General features: G+C 37.0%; 1 protein-coding gene across 1 annotated transcript in view; it reads left to right on the top strand.

The window, feature by feature from the left end:
* The window catches only part of CDC40 (cell division cycle 40), a 40,658-nt gene that overhangs the window by 3,722 nt on the left and 17,547 nt on the right, over positions 1-19,389 (top strand). Inside the window, exons 2-4 of the mRNA XM_029962746.1 lie at positions 7,654-7,740; positions 9,312-9,441; positions 18,427-18,510. Of these exons, the coding sequence (XP_029818606.1) occupies positions 7,654-7,740; positions 9,312-9,441; positions 18,427-18,510 (301 nt within the window). The remainder of the gene's footprint in view (positions 1-7,653; positions 7,741-9,311; positions 9,442-18,426; positions 18,511-19,389) is intronic.

The raw sequence follows: 19,389 nt of genomic DNA, 5'->3' as shown, positions 1-19,389 counted from the left end.
GTTGAAAAAGCTTCTATCAGTACGGTATCAAATGTAGATACCATCCTGATCATCAAGGTCTGCTGTGGCCCTTTGGAGCATCATGCTGAAAGACTGTGAATAGGGTTGGTGCAAGAACACAACCTTGTTTCACATCACTGGTTATTAGAAAGGGCTCAGAAAGTGCATTGCCATATCTGACTTGGCCGTGCTGATCCTCATGGAGTGAGATGATCATTTTAAGGAACTTCGGGAGACATCCTAAACGTTCCAAAATCTGCCACAGACCTTTTCTGCTCACAGTATCGAAAGCCTTGGTGAAATCAACAAAGGTTACATAGAGTCCTTTGTTCTGTTCCCTACGCTTCTCTTGCAGTTGTCTGAGAACAAACACCATGTCTGTGGTGCTCCTGTTGGCTCTGAAAGTACTGGCAACTAATATCTAATCAAAAGCAAGCATCTCACCATGATGACTGTCACTATGTTATTGTGTTGCTCCTAGTTGTTCTGAAAAGTTTCCTACTTCGTGAGCAAGGGGTGGATGGAATCTTTCACTTTGTGGTCATTAGTTAATTCATACACTGCTGCAACTGATCATATTTGTGTGTATGTGTTATATTGTATATAGTGACTATTTTTTCATCCCTTAGGGTCTTGGAAATCTGATTTCTTAAATTGCAGTGTCTGGCAGGTTGTCTTGTAGAAGCTTCAAAAGGAAAGCTAATTAACAGCCGTAATATTGCCTGAATGTGAATGATTACAAGTTGCAAGTAGCGTTGTCTGTGCTTTTCACCACTCTTAGGGCTGTAGCCATGGGTTTTCCCTGTGCCATGCAGCAGAAGGGCTTATGTAGCTGTTCAGTGGCTGACATCAGGGAAATGATCTGAATTGTAAAAAAACCCCAAAACTTTAGCAGTGTTATTTGTCCTTGGATCCATTCCTTGATCTTGTTTGCACAAATGCAGTGCCAGCACAGTGAAATCTCTAGTGCCAGTGCAGAAACAAGCAGCTGGAAGAAAAAGTTGGATGGCAGCAGCACGTTCAGTTCAAAGCTATTTGCTGGGCTGTGCCCTGGAAGGGGTGTCCACCAGCATATCTAGGACTGCCTCTGTGTCAGGCATAATGCTAACTAAGATAAAAAGGGAGTGAGGTTTCTGAGTATCAAAACACTCTATTAAAATGACTATAATTTTTATTTGAGCTCATAGATGAGGTACATATAACTGAGAAGACCAACAATGTCAAGCTAAGGCTTTCAGAACATACCATTCTGCAGCTTCTTTTAGCACCACAACCTTCTTTGAGGAGTAACAGATAATTTTTTTATAGTGATATTAGGCTTTCTTTTTGGGTTCAAGAAGTAAGTGCAGGTCTCGTAGACAACACGTTCTCAACACCTTCCAGGTCTAAAAATGATAACATCCCACCCATCAGTGGAAGCTTACCAGTCACCTCCTCAGGAATTTGCCCCAATTCTTTAGAATTAGAAAGCCCTTACTAAACAAATGCGAAATACATGATGTTTGAGTGTAAGTCACAAGTGTTCTTTAAGTACAGCCCTGGAAAAATGGCAAGCTGAGCGAGTAGGAAAGTGAAGTTACAGTTCATTAGTATCACTTCACTTGTGCTAATATTGTTTTGACACGAGTAAGGATCAGTTACTCTTAGGAGCATGGATATGTTTTGTACAAAGGACCAGGAATGGATAAGCAAAAATGGGGGTAAGAAGGGAGGTTACAAGGGTTAGTCGTACAATAAATATAAACAATGGCTGCACACAAGTGCATTTTTGGCAGTTGAGAATGCAAATCTTAAGTGGTTGGTGTTCTGCATCCTAGTTCTAATTGTAGAATTTTGGCCTGTTAACTGGCAGAGACATTAGACTTACATGTACTTTAAAGAGGAATAGGTCCTCGCTCTCTTTATTAGCAAGACATAGTTGTTAGCACATTCAGCTAACACCATTTGGGTTACTTAACTGTGCATAGCAAATATAGCCCTGAGATGTATTTTGTTATTCTATAAGAAATCTGCTGAGTCCTACATCATAGTTATATAAAATCATATTTCTGTGAAAATAATTCTTCTATAATTGAAAGCTGTACTAAAGATTTCTAACTGTCTTTTAAAAGTGTGAGGGGATGACTTTTGCTAAACTCTCTTCTTACAGTCTGCTTGTTAAAATAGGCTTATTGTTGATCTTGATGTTAAATTACTCATAACAGATAACATTGACTTATAATTATTGGTTACTCCAAGCTGGTAATCCTACTTTTTTCATTATAAGTTGGGAAACCAACTAGATGGAAATTGCATGTTTCTACTACTGTTTTTAGCACCACTAAATTGCTGAAAACGTTACAGCACCTGGGGGAAGGCAACAGAGGATGAAAAGGTGTGCTTCTGGTCCCTTCATACAGAAAAGGATACGTTGTAACTGATGGTGTTCAGGGAAGGGCAGCAGGGCTAAAGAGGTGTCTTGCTTCTGTGTGAGGAATTATTGAGGAGGCCAAAACTGAGAAAGAGATGACTGAGGTGAAAAGTATTGACAGGGACCTACAAAGTCATTAAATGGCATGGAGAGGGGGTTGAGCACTCACTGTACAGCAACTCTAAGCTAACTAGTACGAGCTAGGTTCAAAACAAACAAAAGGATGCAACTCTTCACGCAACACGTAGTAGGGCTTATTCCCACGCCAGGAAGTACTGGGTGTGCAAGAAGTTTGCACTGTTACAAGGATAGTTTGGTCCTCCTGCAAAATGCCAGGAATCCCAACAAAACAGTTTAGCATATGCTTCTCTTGCTGGTTTATTTTTATTCTGTTGAAGGTAGTGGGGTGGTTGTTTATTGTTAAGAGTGTATGAATGGGTAGAAAGAATAAAAGCTGATAACAGCCATATCTTAATGTTGGAGCTTCACTGCAAATGCTGTTTGTCTCTAGGTAATAAATTTGAAAATCTTTAGGATGAGATAATGTGTATTTGACAGCCCAAGTGGTTGATGCAAGAACTGGAGAGTGACAAACTGCTTAAGCCTCCGTGGCTCATGGGATGTGGTCTTAATTTACCACATTTTAATTTAGTCGATAATTAAAACTAATTAAATATTATGCAGAGCAGTCTGCCCTTTTTAGCTGTTTGACTAATTAGTAATGAATTTACCTGGGGAGAATGGAACATGGTAGGTTTATTATCTGAAATGTCCAGAAAAAAAAAGAAAAAACCCCAACATAGACATCAAAACTCTCTGCTTGCATGAGATGAAATGGGAAAGCATAATCAACATTATAGTCATTGTAAGGAACAGAATTACCATCCAGTGTTGCAGTATGTACTGCAGCTTGGGTTTTTTTATTTAAGGCTTTACTTTGTTACCTATTACAGGGATTTCGCTTCTGTTTAATTAAAAAAAATTTGTCTTGCCTACATATTGTATGTCTTTCTGTATGTCTTGCATATAGAAAGAAACTTCTAGCAAGCTTTTTTTGAGTGAATTTGTTTTATTATTGAACTATTTTGTAGTCTGTAAATCAAGTACTTTTCACAGAAAGTAACAGTATTTGTTTATGGCATTCAGGTAGGGTTTTTCTGAAGAAAAACAAGACTGTGGCATGTTTAAGAAACCTGTTAAGAATGAAAGTTAATGTGATTTACTGTATTTGTAGTCTAAAATCCCGTCTATTTTCTGTGCTCTTTCTTAAGTGGCAGAAGGGCCCTTATGGTGGGGCTAAAGGAGCATGCCTTTGAAGGAGCTAGACATTCTGTGGTCTCTGGGGAGTTGTAATGAAGCACCTGCTTGTCTACACTTAGCATCGAAAGCTTCTTTCTGTCTCAAGATAGATTCCTTAAGCAAGGAATCTATCCTGCTAATACTCCAGAGTACAGCCCTGAGTGCCATTCCCCTATAACAGTGTGATGCTGTGTTGTAGAACAAAAGAGGCAAAAGGAGAGCATTTTGGTATCAAGAATTTTTTTACCTCATCAAATCATAGCTGATTTTTCTCCTTTGGATCCTTTTCAGTAGCACATGCCTTACCTGATATGTGGTGCCCAATGTGGCTACTGTATTTCAGTGGGGCGCTTGTTACCAGTGTGAGAAAAGCAGAGAGGTCACACATAGAGCTGCAGTTTGCAGCTCCATTGTATTATGTCTTTCAAGATAGCCATATTCAGTAAAATATAACTTCCTAACACCTTCATTCTTCTCTCGCAGGTTATACGTGGTGTACCACCTTTAATGATATTACAGAATGCCATTAAGACCATATTTACACAATTTCTGAGTGGCAGCAAACACAAGCTGCTTTTCTGCCAGTCCTACAGCTGAACTTTTATCTTTCTCTGGAGGAACACTGTATCTGTTTAAGTTGACAGCTCTTTGACTCCTCTTTTGATGATTCCTGTGCCTTTGAGGGTGGAAAGTGATCTAGGGTAATACTTGGCCCATCACTGAATTCACAGATGCCCTCCTCTTTCAGCCGAGCTGCTGATCGTCTTCCATCCCACAGAGCCACTTGTCACACTTGGCACATAAGCTACATGATGAATTGCTCACCTTAGGCTTTTAGATAAATCAAGATATTTGTGTGAAAAGGAAAAGCTACAGCACTGTAGAGAGACGAGATGCCTTAGATACCTTATCTCAGTCACAGCTCTGCCAGACTGCTGCTCCTGTGATCCCTTCCCTGCGAACTGTAGCTATGGCAAATGCATCTAGAATGCATGCAGTTAAGGCTGTTGTGAGCATAAAGGACAGAGTCCGAAGACCTGTATTTACCTTTTTTGCTTTCTGGGTCTCAGAAAGATGAGTTCTGCTGAAATAGTCTTCTGGCAATGCATGCAATTGTACCCAGAGATCTGCACCATGTGCAGAGGTTGCTGATGAGTTCTTTTCTCTCATTAAAAAAAAAAAAACCAGCCAGAACACACTGATGCAGGTAGCTTGGCAGTTTGGGAAATGATTGATGGGCTAGGTTAATATTTTTAATGTTTCTGCTACCCATCAGAGTCTTGTAATGCCGTACAAAATAGCATTTGTCAGATGTTGATCAAAGGATTATTTGTCTGCTGCAATTTGAACTTCTGCCATAGACTAATATGTCAGAATATGTTGTGTCAATACTTTATATTCCTATCAAGATTTCAATTCTTTAAAATAACTTAGAAGGTAAAGTGGGGAGTTGGAACATGTTCAAATTATATAGTTTAAGGCAAAGTGGCATAATGAAAAGGTAACCATTGTATGTTTCAGTAGCATATTATCAGAGCATCATTTGATGCCCCAAATTATGAAAACATGAGTAAGACCAGAGGTCTTGAGGAGTGTGGCTCTGATAAATGTAACATGTGCTTTAGTTTCAAGGCTCGATGATTTTCACACAGTAAGACTGTGCCTGTGGTGGTCTAGGAGTGAACATATTGTATGGCTTCCAAGTGACTCAGCACTGTTCCACCAGCAGTGAAGTAGAACCAGAATTACTATAATCGTCCAGCAGAGGATCAGCTTTCATGGCACAATCTGTTTCTTTTCTCAATTGCTAAGCAGCATATAATAGAACTTAACAGAAAGAAAGGCGGAGGAAAAATAGCAGAACTGAAAAATTCTTGGTGTTTTTGCAAAACCGGATTTTTCTCACTTTTTCAGATTAAAGAGCAGGAAAAAACCTGCATCTTAATTTCAAGTAAACTGATCACTGTTTAAATGTCACTAACCATTGATCAGATACATTTTACCTTATTATCAATTATATTAATTTTTATTTTCTCAAATTATAAGTTTTGTGGACAAGATGTGAGGTCTAGTTAGCAGACTGAGCTGTAGGATGTGACTTGAAGTTGTCTGTGGAAAATGTCCTCAGCACATGGAGCTATGAAAGGAAATCTAAGTGTTTAGGTAATACAGGTTAGGAACTGGTTTTTTATATGCTCCTATTCTAGCTGGGAATGTCTGGTTTTGTTGGTGAATGACTGGATTAGGCCTGCTGTGCTGTTTCCAGGCAAGTTCATAGTGTATGACAGTCAGGGCTCTGAATGTACTGGTAGCCATTGTCATCCAAGCCCAGTGAATTTAAAAGGTTGTGTGATGAGAAAAAAGGGGTCAGGCCAAGAACTGGCAGTGCTAAGGGTTCAAACAAGATCAGTGCAATGGCTGTACCTGCTTGGTAAAATAACTGATACATGGTGAGAGTAAAGCTTTGTGGTTGGACTTAATTCTACTAAGACAGTGGCCTTAGCAGAAAAACAATTGACAGGATTGCTGATGTCATGCCTTTTTTTTTTCCTTTAATATCCTTTTTTTTTTCCCTTTTTTTTTGAGCAGTATTAATCAAATATGTTGAATTAACAAGCCAAAGATCTTTAGGTACAGATTTTCTTTTCAGCGTTCTAGAAAACCAGGTTTTAAAATCTTTTAGAGTCTTGCATGCATGAGCAAATTTGTAATTGACCTGCTGTTGAACTGGGGAGAAAAAAAGCTTCTAGCCACAGCATGTCAGAGAATAGCTAACAATAATAAACAAGTAAAGAATGTGCCACTTTGCTCTTTCAAGATACTGTAATACAAAGCAAGACTGAGTTTCTTTGAGGTAATTTTCTGTTAATGAAGTGACTGCTAAAATTTGATCCTCTGTTGTGCCACTTCTTTCCGTGAGTCGCAAATGCTTTTGGATCCTGTTGTAGGTAAGCACTGATTAAACACTGATGCTTAAGGTAGTTTTTTCAGTATAATTACTAGGGATGTTATCAACATACCTTTGAGTCCTTTTGAAATACTATTGTACTAGAATAAAGGTACAGGAAGCAAGTAATAATTCTGAAAAATAATGTTCTCCTTCATTAACTGAGCTCTTGATAGGGGGGAGGTACTGTCAATTTAGAACCAATGTAAGTGAGCCTTCGTAGAGTTTTGTGAAACCAGGTCTTTTCGAGCGCTACTACCTTATCAGTATTTTTCTTTATCAACTTCTCTGTCTTCTGTTTCAGCTGCATGTGCCCTTCTGAGTTTTTCCCCTTGAGTTGCTTTAAGTTATTTTTTTGGTTAGTCCTTCTTTCTTGCCCCTTCATCTATCAAGTTAAATTTTTGTCACTATGGACTTGGAAATATGTTTAAGTACTAAAGTTGAATTGCATTTATTCCTTTACGTAAAAACTTAGAGGTAAGGAACTGTTAGATTCTTTGAAAATCATTGTTATACTTAATGTTTGTGCTGATGGGTAACATTTTTTTCACAACTGTCTTTCAGAACATTTACTTGCGACTTCTGCCTTCTACCTTTTGTAGAACTCTCTTTCATACCTTTATATTGTATTGGTGACCATTTTAATTGATTTGTCTTTACAAGGCTGGTTTTCAAACATCCTCAAAAAAAAAAGCTTTTCTCTCTAATCTTGCTGCTCTTTTTACACTGTGTGCATGAAGTCTTTAAAAAAAAGCAGTAATTCACATGCGAAATTCTGCACATGTCTTAGATGAATTTCTCAGTGATGGACTGACACTGGTTTTGCAGTCAATATGTTTTAAAAATAGAAACTTTGGCCAGGGTACTCTTTTACTTTCATAATGCTAAAAGTGTCACCTTGAACCACAGCCCTAATTTGGACTGAAAGAAGTTAATGTCATGTATTTAAAAGTCTACGTGTGAAAAATGGTTTATTAATATGTCTGTTTTATTTCAGGAAGATGTGGAAACAGGAGTCCACCTTGATCCTGCTATCAAGGAAGTTCAATACAATCCCACTTATGAAACTATGTTTGCACCTGAGGTAAGAAGCAATATTGATCTTCAGAGCGGAAAAGCCTTTGGCTTAGAGGGCAGAGGTTCTATAAATTTAATGTGAATTTCCTATAAGACAACTTCTTTGGATGCTTGCTGCTTTTTGGGATCTAGTTTTGACAAATTTAAAAAATAGATTCTACACAGCTGTGTTGGTATTTTTAATGCTTGAATTTTAATATTCTGTATAAAGCTCTTCTAAGAAGATTCCTGAAGTCTTTATCAGAATTATAGCTATGGAAATTAAAAATTAAGCTGGGAAAATAGCATTATAAAGATGTTGAGCAAAACACGAACTGCATTAAAGTGGTCTCTGACTATTTTCACATTTTTGGTATTTACTCATTGTGGTCATTAGAGCAAAATGAACAGTTATAACACTTTTAAGATATAACGTTATTGCAGATATAACACTTCTAAGAAGAGGATTTAAAATTAAAATCAAAGCACTTTCAGTTTAATTATTCACATCAGTATTAAGAATATTAGTAACTTGAGCTGTGCTAAATGTGTATAGCGAAAAACTGTTTTAGGCTGAATTTAGACTGCTTGGTGCCATGTGAACCACTTTCCATTTTATTATAATTGACAGGCTATCGGAAAGATAAAAATAGCTGTTCGAGCATTTCACTATTTCCAGTATTTAACTTCTTTGTACAGTTTGTCTTCTGTAAGACCAGGAGTTAGTATTCTAGGTAGACAAATGCTGCAGCAATCTCAGATTTCTATATTAGTTATGCTTTATGTTTAGAAAACATTTTGTGGAACCACATAAATTGGCCTTTTCATAGCAAACTTGCATTTTCTCAAAGCCATGATGTGTGTGAGCAAAAGTACTGATATAAAAGTGCTGCTGTGTGTAAATGTTTTAGTGAGGGAAACCTATTGTGGGAGTGTCAGGTGTTTAGTATGGCTGACAAGCATAGGGGTTACAATTAAAGTTAGTGTGATATTAGTCTCAGTGTACTGCCTTTATTTGTAGTCACTGTTCTCTTCCTAACCATGATAACCAGGAAAACTGGCATTTGTCATCTTGCAAGAAGAAAAGAAAGGCAGGGTTTCATTAGTTGTTTTCCTGGAATAATATAGCAAGTCCTTAGTTGCTTTTTAAATGCAGAAAAATATTGTTAGCAATGTAATTTCTGTATTAATCACATGAGTTTAGTAGGACCTGATACATCTTTTTTGATGTCCTCCCCCTTAGAAGGGACAGTACACTGTGGTTTTGTCTTCTGAATGCTTCTACTGGTCACATACTGAATGACCGTATGTGTTGATACTGTCGAGTATCAGCAAGTCAAGTAGTTGATATTTGTCTTCTATAATACAGGCAGAAAGTTCAATCACTAACTATTCAAAGCAACTGTGCAATTACTGTGTAAAATAACAGACTAAGAAACTTATTCAGTAGTCGTAATCAAATACAAAGTGATTTTGCATTACAATTTTTGAAAGACAAATCTTTTTTTTTCTGTGTTGTTTTTTTTCTGAAAACCTACATACACAAAAATAAGAAATTACTAATTCTGCTATACTTTGTTTTAATATTTTTTGATGTAGTTTGGACCAGAAAACCCATTTAGGACTCAACAAATGGCTGCACCTAGAAATATGCTTTCTGGATATGCAGAACCAGCCCACATCAATGATTTCATGTTTGAACAACAAAGAAGAACATTTGCAACCTATGGTAAGTATTTAACAGTGAAATTCAACTCTATCTTTCTTATGCCCATGTTGGACAAATTAAGTTGTTCTCGATAGAACAGTTAATAGGACTGCAACTTCTGTAAATTGCTTTTTATCAGACTTAGTAAAATGGGAAAAGGTCTTTGAATGAGAATCCATATGACTGGAGATAATAGTATTTATTGGGGCAAACGCATTTTTTAATTCTCTTTGAAACTGTAATCCAGTGTATGATCTCCTAGCAAGCCCCTCTTAATTGATCCTTTCATTAGTTGCATCAAGTGTAAAAAACACAAATCAAAATTTCGCATTTTTAACAAGACTAACTGTAGATCTGTTATGCAAATAGATTCTTTCATGTGATTCTAATTAAAGGTAACTCTCTTAAAACCAAAAGGATACCTTTCTGAGTTTTCAGGTTTTCTATAGATACAGACTAAATGAACTGGATTTGCAGAAAATGGGAATACATTACTATAATAGTCTTGGCAAAGACAGACCCAGAGAATTCTGTGTTGGTGGTCACTGTAGTAGCTACTTTCTTACCTTGAATAGTCTTTTCACTTGTAAATACTTGCATTTGAAAAATAAAACATATGAGTCTTCGAGAAGCTTGAGATTCAAACAAACTTTTTAGGAATTGTAAGAAAAATTGATTTTTTTTTAAATAGGAAAAATGTCAAAAGACTAGGGATTCTAAGCATCCTTTTGGACATGTTTGAAAGAACAGAACTGCCATGTGTTTGTATATAACAGTGGTTAATTTTTCTTGTGTTTCATTGTAAACTTTCATTTCTGTTTTAAGCTTGATTGCAAGTTCTTGCTCAGTTGAAGTATCACTTTATATTCTTCAAATTCAGTTTATTAGGCAAGTTCTGATGCTTCCTGTGTAAACTTAAAATATCACAACACTGAACTTTTTGCACAACATATTTGCATCTTTATTCATATTTACATTCAAAATGCTACTCCTTGGAAACTCTCTTGCCTCAAAAATCACCTCCCTAAACATGAGTCCCCTTAAATTCATTAGGGCTTTATGCATGTATGAATTCACTTACTGCGTTCTCTGATGGATGAGATTGGGACTTTATTGCTAACATCTCTGGGAGCTAGGTAATACAGTGAAAAAAGTTGCCCAAAATTAGAGATTATCACATCCTCAAGTTTTCTTTGTGTTTTTATTAGAGATTTTCTTGTGAAAGTTAAAAACTGAAATATATTTATGACAGTGTTTTTCTTTTATATAGTTTTAGCTATTAGGTACTTTTCATTGTGTTGTTAGGATGTGGAATATAAGCAAAATGCCAATATTAAGAAATGGATATCTAGTTCCATAGCATAATTTTAACTTAACTTGACTGTAATTTTGATGTTAGAACTTGACAGATAGGAGCCTCTTCAGGATCCGAATAGACAGATTAGATTTTGTTCTGTGAAATTAAATGTAGCATTGTGTGGGTTGGGCATTTTTGTGTGTAAAATAGATACTGGAATAAAGGAGTCTGTAGGCATATAGTGTTTGGTTTGGGGTTTTTTTTGTTTGTGAAGTTTAGTTTGGGGGAAGGTAGAACTGGCAAGTCTACTCAAAACTCCTGCTACTGGTTTATATAATCACTGTGTAGCAACTGCCTTGAAAGCTGTATTACAAGTGAGTATAAAAATGTATTTTTAAGACTTGTAACATTGGCAACTGTGCAGCTATCATATTCAGCTTTCTAGAAATGTTCAATAGATAATGATCTGGGTACAGTGAAAATGGAACTATGAAAAGGCTGAGATACAGGCAATTTAAATGGCAAGAACAAGCACTGAGAAGCTGAAGTTCAAGATAGAAGATGCAGTAAATGAGCATGATATTCTGGCTCAGTAGGTCTGTTCAAAACAGCACTCCTTTAAGTTGTCAAAAAGTTATCTATTAGAAAATGCAATATTCTCTTTTTCCATTTGGAAAGATGTAATTATTATCTTCTCAGAAAACACGAAGTGTAAAAACGTAATTATAATTGATAGGCATAAACCTAAACCATACATGTTTTTAATGGCTAAGTCATAACATGCTGCAAGAACAGAGAATAAACCTCTCTTTTAAAACCTGCAGATCCTGAAACCTCTAACCTCTGTTACTCTGTTTAGTACCATTGCACTAAGGCAGGAGATCTCAAATCTGCAATAGCTGGCATGTAAATAAACATTGACTATAAATGAAGGACAAGGGGTGGTAAATGAGATCATGTATCCAAAACAGCTCAACTGCCTGAGTGTCTTTCACCAAAAAAAGACAACTTTATATTATATGTCAACCTAAAACTTAGTACATATTCAGTGAGAAACTATTTATTAACCTCCAAAAAACCCCAACAAGTATTTTTTGGCAACTAGTTTTTCATATCTGCTTCTTTTACAGTAAATATTTACTGTTAAAAGTACATTTTCCTTATGATGCTTAGATAGCTGAGAACATCCATGCTACCATTGACTGACGGTCCTTCCAACCCTTTATTCTATTAGACAGATAGGCAGCAATGGATCCCTAATGAGGTGTAGAAGAAGCAAGCCAGTAGTGATACATCCAAATACTTTTTTTTCAATATTCAGTCTCTCAACTAAAGACAATGCTTATATATTTATTAATTTGCAGTGAGTTCATTGTGTTTGTTTGTTTTTTTCTTTTTGACAGACTTGTTAAGCTCCTTCTGGAACCCATATAATTCTTCTTTGTATGTAGTAATCTCTTGCAGGCAGCTCTGCAGCTTACCTTGTATAAGGATGTATCTCTCTTTTGAAACTTGTCCAACTTAACAGCTTTCTTGTTTGACTTGATATCCCCTAGCCTCTTGTACTGGAAGACAAAACGAGCAGTCATTTCTTATTCCCCATTTCTGTGTCATTCCTTATTTTATAGATCTTGGCCATAACTACTTCTCAGTCTGAGTTTTTTCACTTGAAAAGGTCTGATCAATCTTCTTTTTCCTCCCTTCCAGGCTTTTCATGCCTATGGCTATCCTTGTTTCTCTTCCATTTGTCTGCTAGTTCCACTGTATTGTTCCTCAAGATGAAGAGCAAAGCTGTGCACAAAGTTTACATGTTAGTCTCACTGTGTATTTGTTCTGTGGCTTAATAAAGGGAGAGGCTTTTCCTTTTCAATTGCTGAGAATTCTTAACACTCCATTTTTCTCTAGAAGTTTCAATAACTTGCTCAAAGCTACTTGCTACTTTTTTCCAGATCATTTATCAGTATGTTGAAGATCATGGTCGAGAGCATGAATCTGTCAGCAACTTTCCTGTGCTGTGCAAACCAACCATTTATTTTTGCCAGTGTTTTAATAACTTTTCATCAACTGGCCATATAAAGACATATGGACTTTTTAAATGTCTTCGAGGCACTGTCTGATCAGTCTAACTTGGTATCGTAAAGGTGTCCAACATCATCCAAACTTTGCTCATTCACAGGGTTGTCACCTCAGAAATATTCTGGAGGTTTTGTCATTGTAATTTACCTGTACAGAAAACTATGTCTTCTCTGCTGCAATATATAATACTCACCCAAGTGCATAGTCATCTTCTTTACTATAGTTTCTTCTCCTTCAATCTTTTAAATATACAAATGTCTACCCATAATCCCCATATCTCTTTTGAAAGATGGCATTATATTGAGACATTCTTTTTCTGTCATTTCAGGTGATATTAGGTGAGAGTCTTTGCACTGTGGTTTGAGTTTAGATCTCTTGGGTGACTGCCATCTCGTCCTGGTGTTTTGTTACCACTTACTTGATTCTTTAATGTCCTCACTTTGAGATAGATACTATATCATGTTACCCATAAAGAAAAGTTCTGGCACAGGAGCCTACCCAAGCTCCTCCATATTGAACATGTGTTTAAAAAAAAGCCTCACTCATGCTCTCTTTTCATTCCTTGATCATCTGTTGACCTGCATGCTGTCTGGTATGGTTTCTGCCCCTGCAGGTTTTGACCAAGGATAGGTGTTAGTTTTTATACCTTTTGTGATTTGACCCTCACTTTTGGGAGGAGGCTGCCTTACTGTAGTGTTAATTTTGTCTTCTGGTTGGTCTTTTGTATTTGCCACATCTGGATGCAACTTCAGCTCTTTGAAGAATAGTTTCTTATTTCTGATAGTTTCTCTTTATGTACTATTCAGCTGGGCTCACTTCCTTCTGGTCGCTTTGAAATTGTCTTTTAATAGCTGGCAGGCAGTAGTTCTTTTTCACCTACATGGTGTTTTCGAAGTGCCCCTGCCTTTGAAAAAGGCTTTACCCTTTGGTACTCACTTTCTGTTCCTTTTTAAAACCTTTTTTCTTAATATAGCCCTCCTGTTTTGAGACTGAGATCACTGTTGTAAATGTTTTTATGGCTTTCTTTGCTTAGTCAACAATGTTGATTTTTATACCCCATTATGGTCATTGTCAAAATGTGTATCCTTAGAAAGACTGTCTTAAAATCAAGTTTCCTGCACTGCTCAGTTGGCTTTTTTTCACATGAATCTCTAACATGACTGCTTCATGGTACAAGTACATTGTGTAAAAATGCTGTTTTCATCATATCTTGGTGTGAAATTTGCACAGGCTGCTACAAGGAGGTGACTAAAATATGTCATTATTGCTGTACTTCTTTCCCTGGCACCTGTTGTTTAGTCTCTGTTACCATTTCATGGTTATTGCATCTTCTGTCTGAATGGTTAGTAACAGAGTCCTATCAACTGTACCCACCACTACTTAAACCTGGAATTTCAATCCAAAGGATCCTTTAATGCTTGTTAACACTATTAACTTGTTAATCTGATTTGTCTTTAAGCCTTCTGTGGTATATAGTATGTTTTTCCCCTCTGGTGTGACCATCTTATTTCTGTATTCCTTCCACCTGGTAAAGCATATATTCTACCCAATTATGTCAGTACTGTCCTACCAATTATGTTAGTTTATTATTTTAAAACAAGATTTTCCAATTTTACTATGTATTGTTTTTAACTTCTACCATTTTGCATGCATGCTTGGGTTTTCCATTTCCCTGCCCTCAGTTTAAATAGGATTCTGTGCTTATTACTATCCCTATTATCTGAGGTTTCAGATTTGTGTGCTACCTTTTCCTTGATGATATTGTTCTCTGAAGATTGTGTATCATTGCAAATTGCTTATTTTTCTTGAAGTATTTGCCATCCTCAAATATTTTATCAAAAAGCACTCTCTGAACCTTCTCAGTACCAATAGCTTTTTAGTGTAGATGAGACCTACCCATCTCAGTAAGGTTCCCTTCATTCCAGGAGTTTGAGGAGGTAAAATTGACACAGGCACTGAAGATGTTTTCCACATTATGGTTAAGATCTGCAGTGGCTGAGGGAGCTGGGATTGTGTAGCCTGGAGAAAAGGAGACCTGGGCTGTGGGGAAGACCTCATTGCTTTCTACAACTACCTCAAGGGAGTATGCCAATGGCATAATCCATAGAAATATTGAGTAAAATAGTCCAGGTAGGCCATTTTATATCCTGTATAAGACTCCATATAAGATCCTCTCCCAGTTTAATGGAAAACCATTAATAATTGGTCTGAGGGAGTCCTGACTTTTTTAAATTGGTAACTAGTTTTGCATCTGCAGTCATAGGTAATCTACCCCATTTTGATTCCATTGATGTAACTTAGTTTAATTTCTGCCATTAAGAAAAGGCTATCTTTCTCTAAAAACAAATTCCTCTTCACAAACCATTATAATGTAAAATGCCAAAAGCTTAACTAGCATTATTTTCCCAATGATGTAGTCCTTGGAGCATGGCAGAAAAGACTAGGGAGTCCTAAAATACAAGCACTTGTTTATTCTTCTGTATCTGTGCTCTCAGCAGAAGCAGTCTCTTTTCTTCAAAATTCTCTTCTGAGTGTAGTTTAAAAAAGTCAGTATACTCTCCTTAATTATATTAGCATATATACATTTTCAGAAGCAGAAATAGAGATTATTTTTTACATGCAGGACACCAACTGTTCATGAATATGTTAGAAAAGTCATTTCGTAGCTATTTCAGCATCAGTGATCATCCTAGAAGTGGACTGCTTCATTCATGCAGCATTTAGTATTTTAAAATCTCTTCTTCACAAGACATTAATGTCCTTTTTAATAAGAAACAGCCTTTGTCCATGAATCTCCAAGCTCTTTATGAGTACTCAGTAACTTGGTTATAGCAGGATTACTTCATCACTAACATTGATATTTTAAGAGCTTAAGATGACTGACTTGGAAATAACACTGTGATTTTTTTTTTTTATTTTTTTTCCCCAGCTACTCATGTTGCATGCAACACCTACAGTCACTATTACCTCTTACAATTATAGGCACTTTATTCTCTGATTACTTCGATTCTGCAGAGGTGCCAGTGCAGTCAGAGTGGGTTAGTCCAGCTGTATTTTTCCACACACCTGAGCTACCTTGGGTCTCTGTATGCTGCATTGCACAGTACAGTGTAAACATGCTTTAATTAGCTGTCTTTCTGGAATGCACATCAAAGTCTGATTATTTAACCAACCATTTCAGGTGCATTGAAATTATGGATGTAGGTGGAATTGTACCTTTCATTGCTAAAATGTTGCATGAAATAACTGCCTCCTAAATAAAACTGAAGGAGACATAGAAGTCAGGGCACATTATGTGGGATACCAGCTGAGTAGGATAAAAGCAAGCTGTCTTTTGCAGCTGCGCTCAGGAGTCCCAACCAGAAAGAAAAGATTCTCTTTCACACATTCACTAGAAAGTAGAAATTGTTCAGAGCTTTTCTATGAGAATGATGCTGGACCAAATTCAACTCAGCTATAAGGAGTCTCCGCTTCCACGGGAAGCTGTGCTTGGCCCAGGGGCCCTATTCATTGGAATACTGTCCCTCTTTTACAAGTACCAAGCAAATAGAGTCCCGGAGACAGTGTCAATACAGTTGGAGGACAAGTAAACCACTGTATTGATTTTGACATAAATCCAAAGTAATATCTCTCCACTGTTAATAGAAACCTTATAGCTTGGAAGAGAACTCATTGGAATAGTGGCTTAGTGAAAGTCTAATTTCAGTGTCTGCTCAGTTTGGTTACCCATAGAAATAAATCCTAGTAAGAGTCTAGAACAAAGAGAGAATGTATACTTCCTAAGAGGGCATTGGTATATATTTCTCTCCCTATATCATATTCATTGAACATCTGGGCATATAGTGTTCTGTGGCTGGCTCTTACCAGGTTTGAAACTCAAGAGCTGGTCAACAGGTAGATTGCTCCATTTGGATGGGAATACCTGCTGTGTTCTTGGAATGGCTCTTCTGCTAATTTCCATAATATGTTTTTTTTCCCAGCATCTAAAAAAGAAATTAACTGGGCCATCTTCTGGGACAGTAGTCTTTCTGAGAAATGTTTGGGGAGACAATCTCCTTTGGCTATTGGGATGGTATTGATAGGTTGTCTCTTTGTATGCACCCAAGTGGTTTTGTGGGCCGTTGGTCTCTGGGGTGGACTGGCTAATCTTCCACTGTTCTTGATTCTCTCTGTGAATCAAGAAAAATACAGGAATTGGATTGTATGCTGTTGGATTTCATTGGTTTTGTGTTTGCCAGTGGTTTAATATCTTTATTGCTTTTTTTCCCCTCCCTGATACAGAGAAATTCTCATTGGGTCCTCAAGGGACATTTTGTCACTTTAATATTTAATAAAAATTAGTGTTACGTCCACCAGGGTGCAGTCTTTCCCAAAAAAAAAGCCACAGTGGTCAGTAACTGTTCAATGCACCTGTTCCTTGGAAACCAGATGAATTTATTTGTCTATCTTATTCTCGTAAGATCATGCTATCCACTTCAGGAGAAATGGAGAAAAAATGTAAGATGTGTATTAAAATGACAACCTCAGTTTCAAAAATTGTAAATATCCTGAATATATATGAAATGCTGGTACATTTTATAAATTATTTATAAGTGTAAATGCAGCAGATTTTATTTTGCTTGGAGTTTTTTTGGGGTTTTTTGTTGGTTTTGGTTTTGTTTGTTTTTTTTTATTGAGACTCAATAGCTGTAATCAGGAAATGGAGATGTGAATACTTAATTCTTTTAAAAATTAAAGGGCATCACTACTGCTTCTAGTACCATCCACATTAGGTAAAGCAACTGCTTTCAAGTTGAAGGAACAAGCTTTCACAACGCTGGCAGGAGGAGGACTAAATTTTTGCTGGTGGAGACAGAATACACACAAAGCCCTGGAAAACTTCATTTGCTTTTATTTTTTCCCCGTCTCTGTCCTCTTCCTTCCAGCTGCTGCCATCGCCAGGACTGTCAGAGATGAGTAGCACTCCATTTGACCCTGCAGAGGTGGTGAGCAGGGCAGAGGGCTTCAGGGCCAGAGGCTGCTGCTGAAGCTGGAGGGTTGTCTGCGTGCAGCAGCCACAGGCTGGTTTCCATGTGACTCACTGGCTTTGCAAACCAAGGAACAGTGCCCTGAACTAAAGCAGAATCTGTTTAACATCTTATGTCACTAACACAAGATTTTGAGCTATCTTTTCCTTATGCCATGTTACAACAAGAAGAGGTTGCTATGGCACTTCAAAGTCTAATGTTTGTACAGCAAACTGGTCTGAATTCAGAGATGACCTTGCTTGGAGCAGGGTGTTGGGCTCTGCAGGGGCCTCCTGAGGTCCCTTCCCACCAGAAGGATTCTGTGACTTTGCTTCTTGTGACTACCCTCACTTCGTATCTCATTTTAACCATTGCCTATTATATTTATTTGTTTCTCAATATTGTGCAAATACAAGCTTTCTGATAGCAATATGTACTCAAGGGCTTCAAGGTACTACTTCACAGTAATCTTTATACTCAGGCCCAGTGAAAAATGAATGGGATTCCGAAGTATCAATTCTTCCTCATACCAAGCTCATTCAGAGTCGACGGGGGGGGCAGAGTAACGAAAGTCATACTAAACTGAAAAGCTTGAAATAACAGTATTTTTTTTCCCTCTTGTTCTAGGTTATGCATTAGATCCCTCCATAGATAACCCTGAAGTTGCTACCAAGTATATTGGTTCTGTAGAAGAAGCTGAAAAAAATCAAGGTAATTAATTCAGAATCTCATATAAATGACTTGTAGCTGATCACTGTTTTCATTTCTTCTTTACTAAGAAATGGAATAGGTATTAGCAAAGGAAAGAATTATGGGAGATGTACCCATGTCCAAAGATACAATAAAGAAAGATGTGTTGCAATGGAAAGAGGATAGAGAGATACTGGAGTGTTTTGTTTTCTTGAAGTAGCAAACATTTCAGCCTGTCTTGACAAATTTCAAATAGGATTTGCAATGTGTAGTTGCACAAATAGAATTTATCTGTATATTTGAATCAGCTTTGTGGTCCTCTTAAATTCTGTCCTGGCTAAGGTGTCATGTGTCTTGCATTAGGATACCTGTATGTTGGGCTGATCACCGTAACTGTGCTACTCAGGAGCAAAGTGATCACTCTGTCTGCAACCTTTAGCACTCCTGTTGGGAGCTGCATATTATCTCTGCTTAGTGGAGTTAAGCTCTTTGGGTTATTTGGAAAAGAAAAACCATTGGAAGGTTGCCAAAGAGTAAAGGCATGGCATGCCACTGGGAAGATTGATACCAGAAGCTTGGGGTTTGTAATTAATACTTTGATACAAGATATTTTAACATTTTAAGTGACTTGTTTGACTTGGAAGACTGTAGCTGTGTAAACTTCATGGTTATGCTTTCCCTTGCATATCTTTTTCAAACATCCTATTCACATATATATACAAAGGTTCTTTATTTCTATGTCCTTTTCCTAGAATATATCCAAGGTTATTTCACTCTTTCCTTCCAAAGAAAGAAACTACTAAGATTAAATCATATAAAAAAATTAAAAATTAACCTTTTCATAATGGAATTTAGTAATTCATTTTAAGAAAACTCTTGATTAATGTACGATTCCTTCAT

This window comes from Manacus vitellinus, unplaced genomic scaffold (assembly GCF_001715985.3).
Source record: "Manacus vitellinus isolate BGI_N305 unplaced genomic scaffold, ASM171598v3 scaffold_4_pilon, whole genome shotgun sequence".
NCBI classification, from domain to species: domain Eukaryota; kingdom Metazoa; phylum Chordata; class Aves; order Passeriformes; family Pipridae; genus Manacus; species Manacus vitellinus.
Note: the sequence above shows the minus strand (reverse complement) of the source record. Positions and strands in the feature narration are given on the sequence as shown.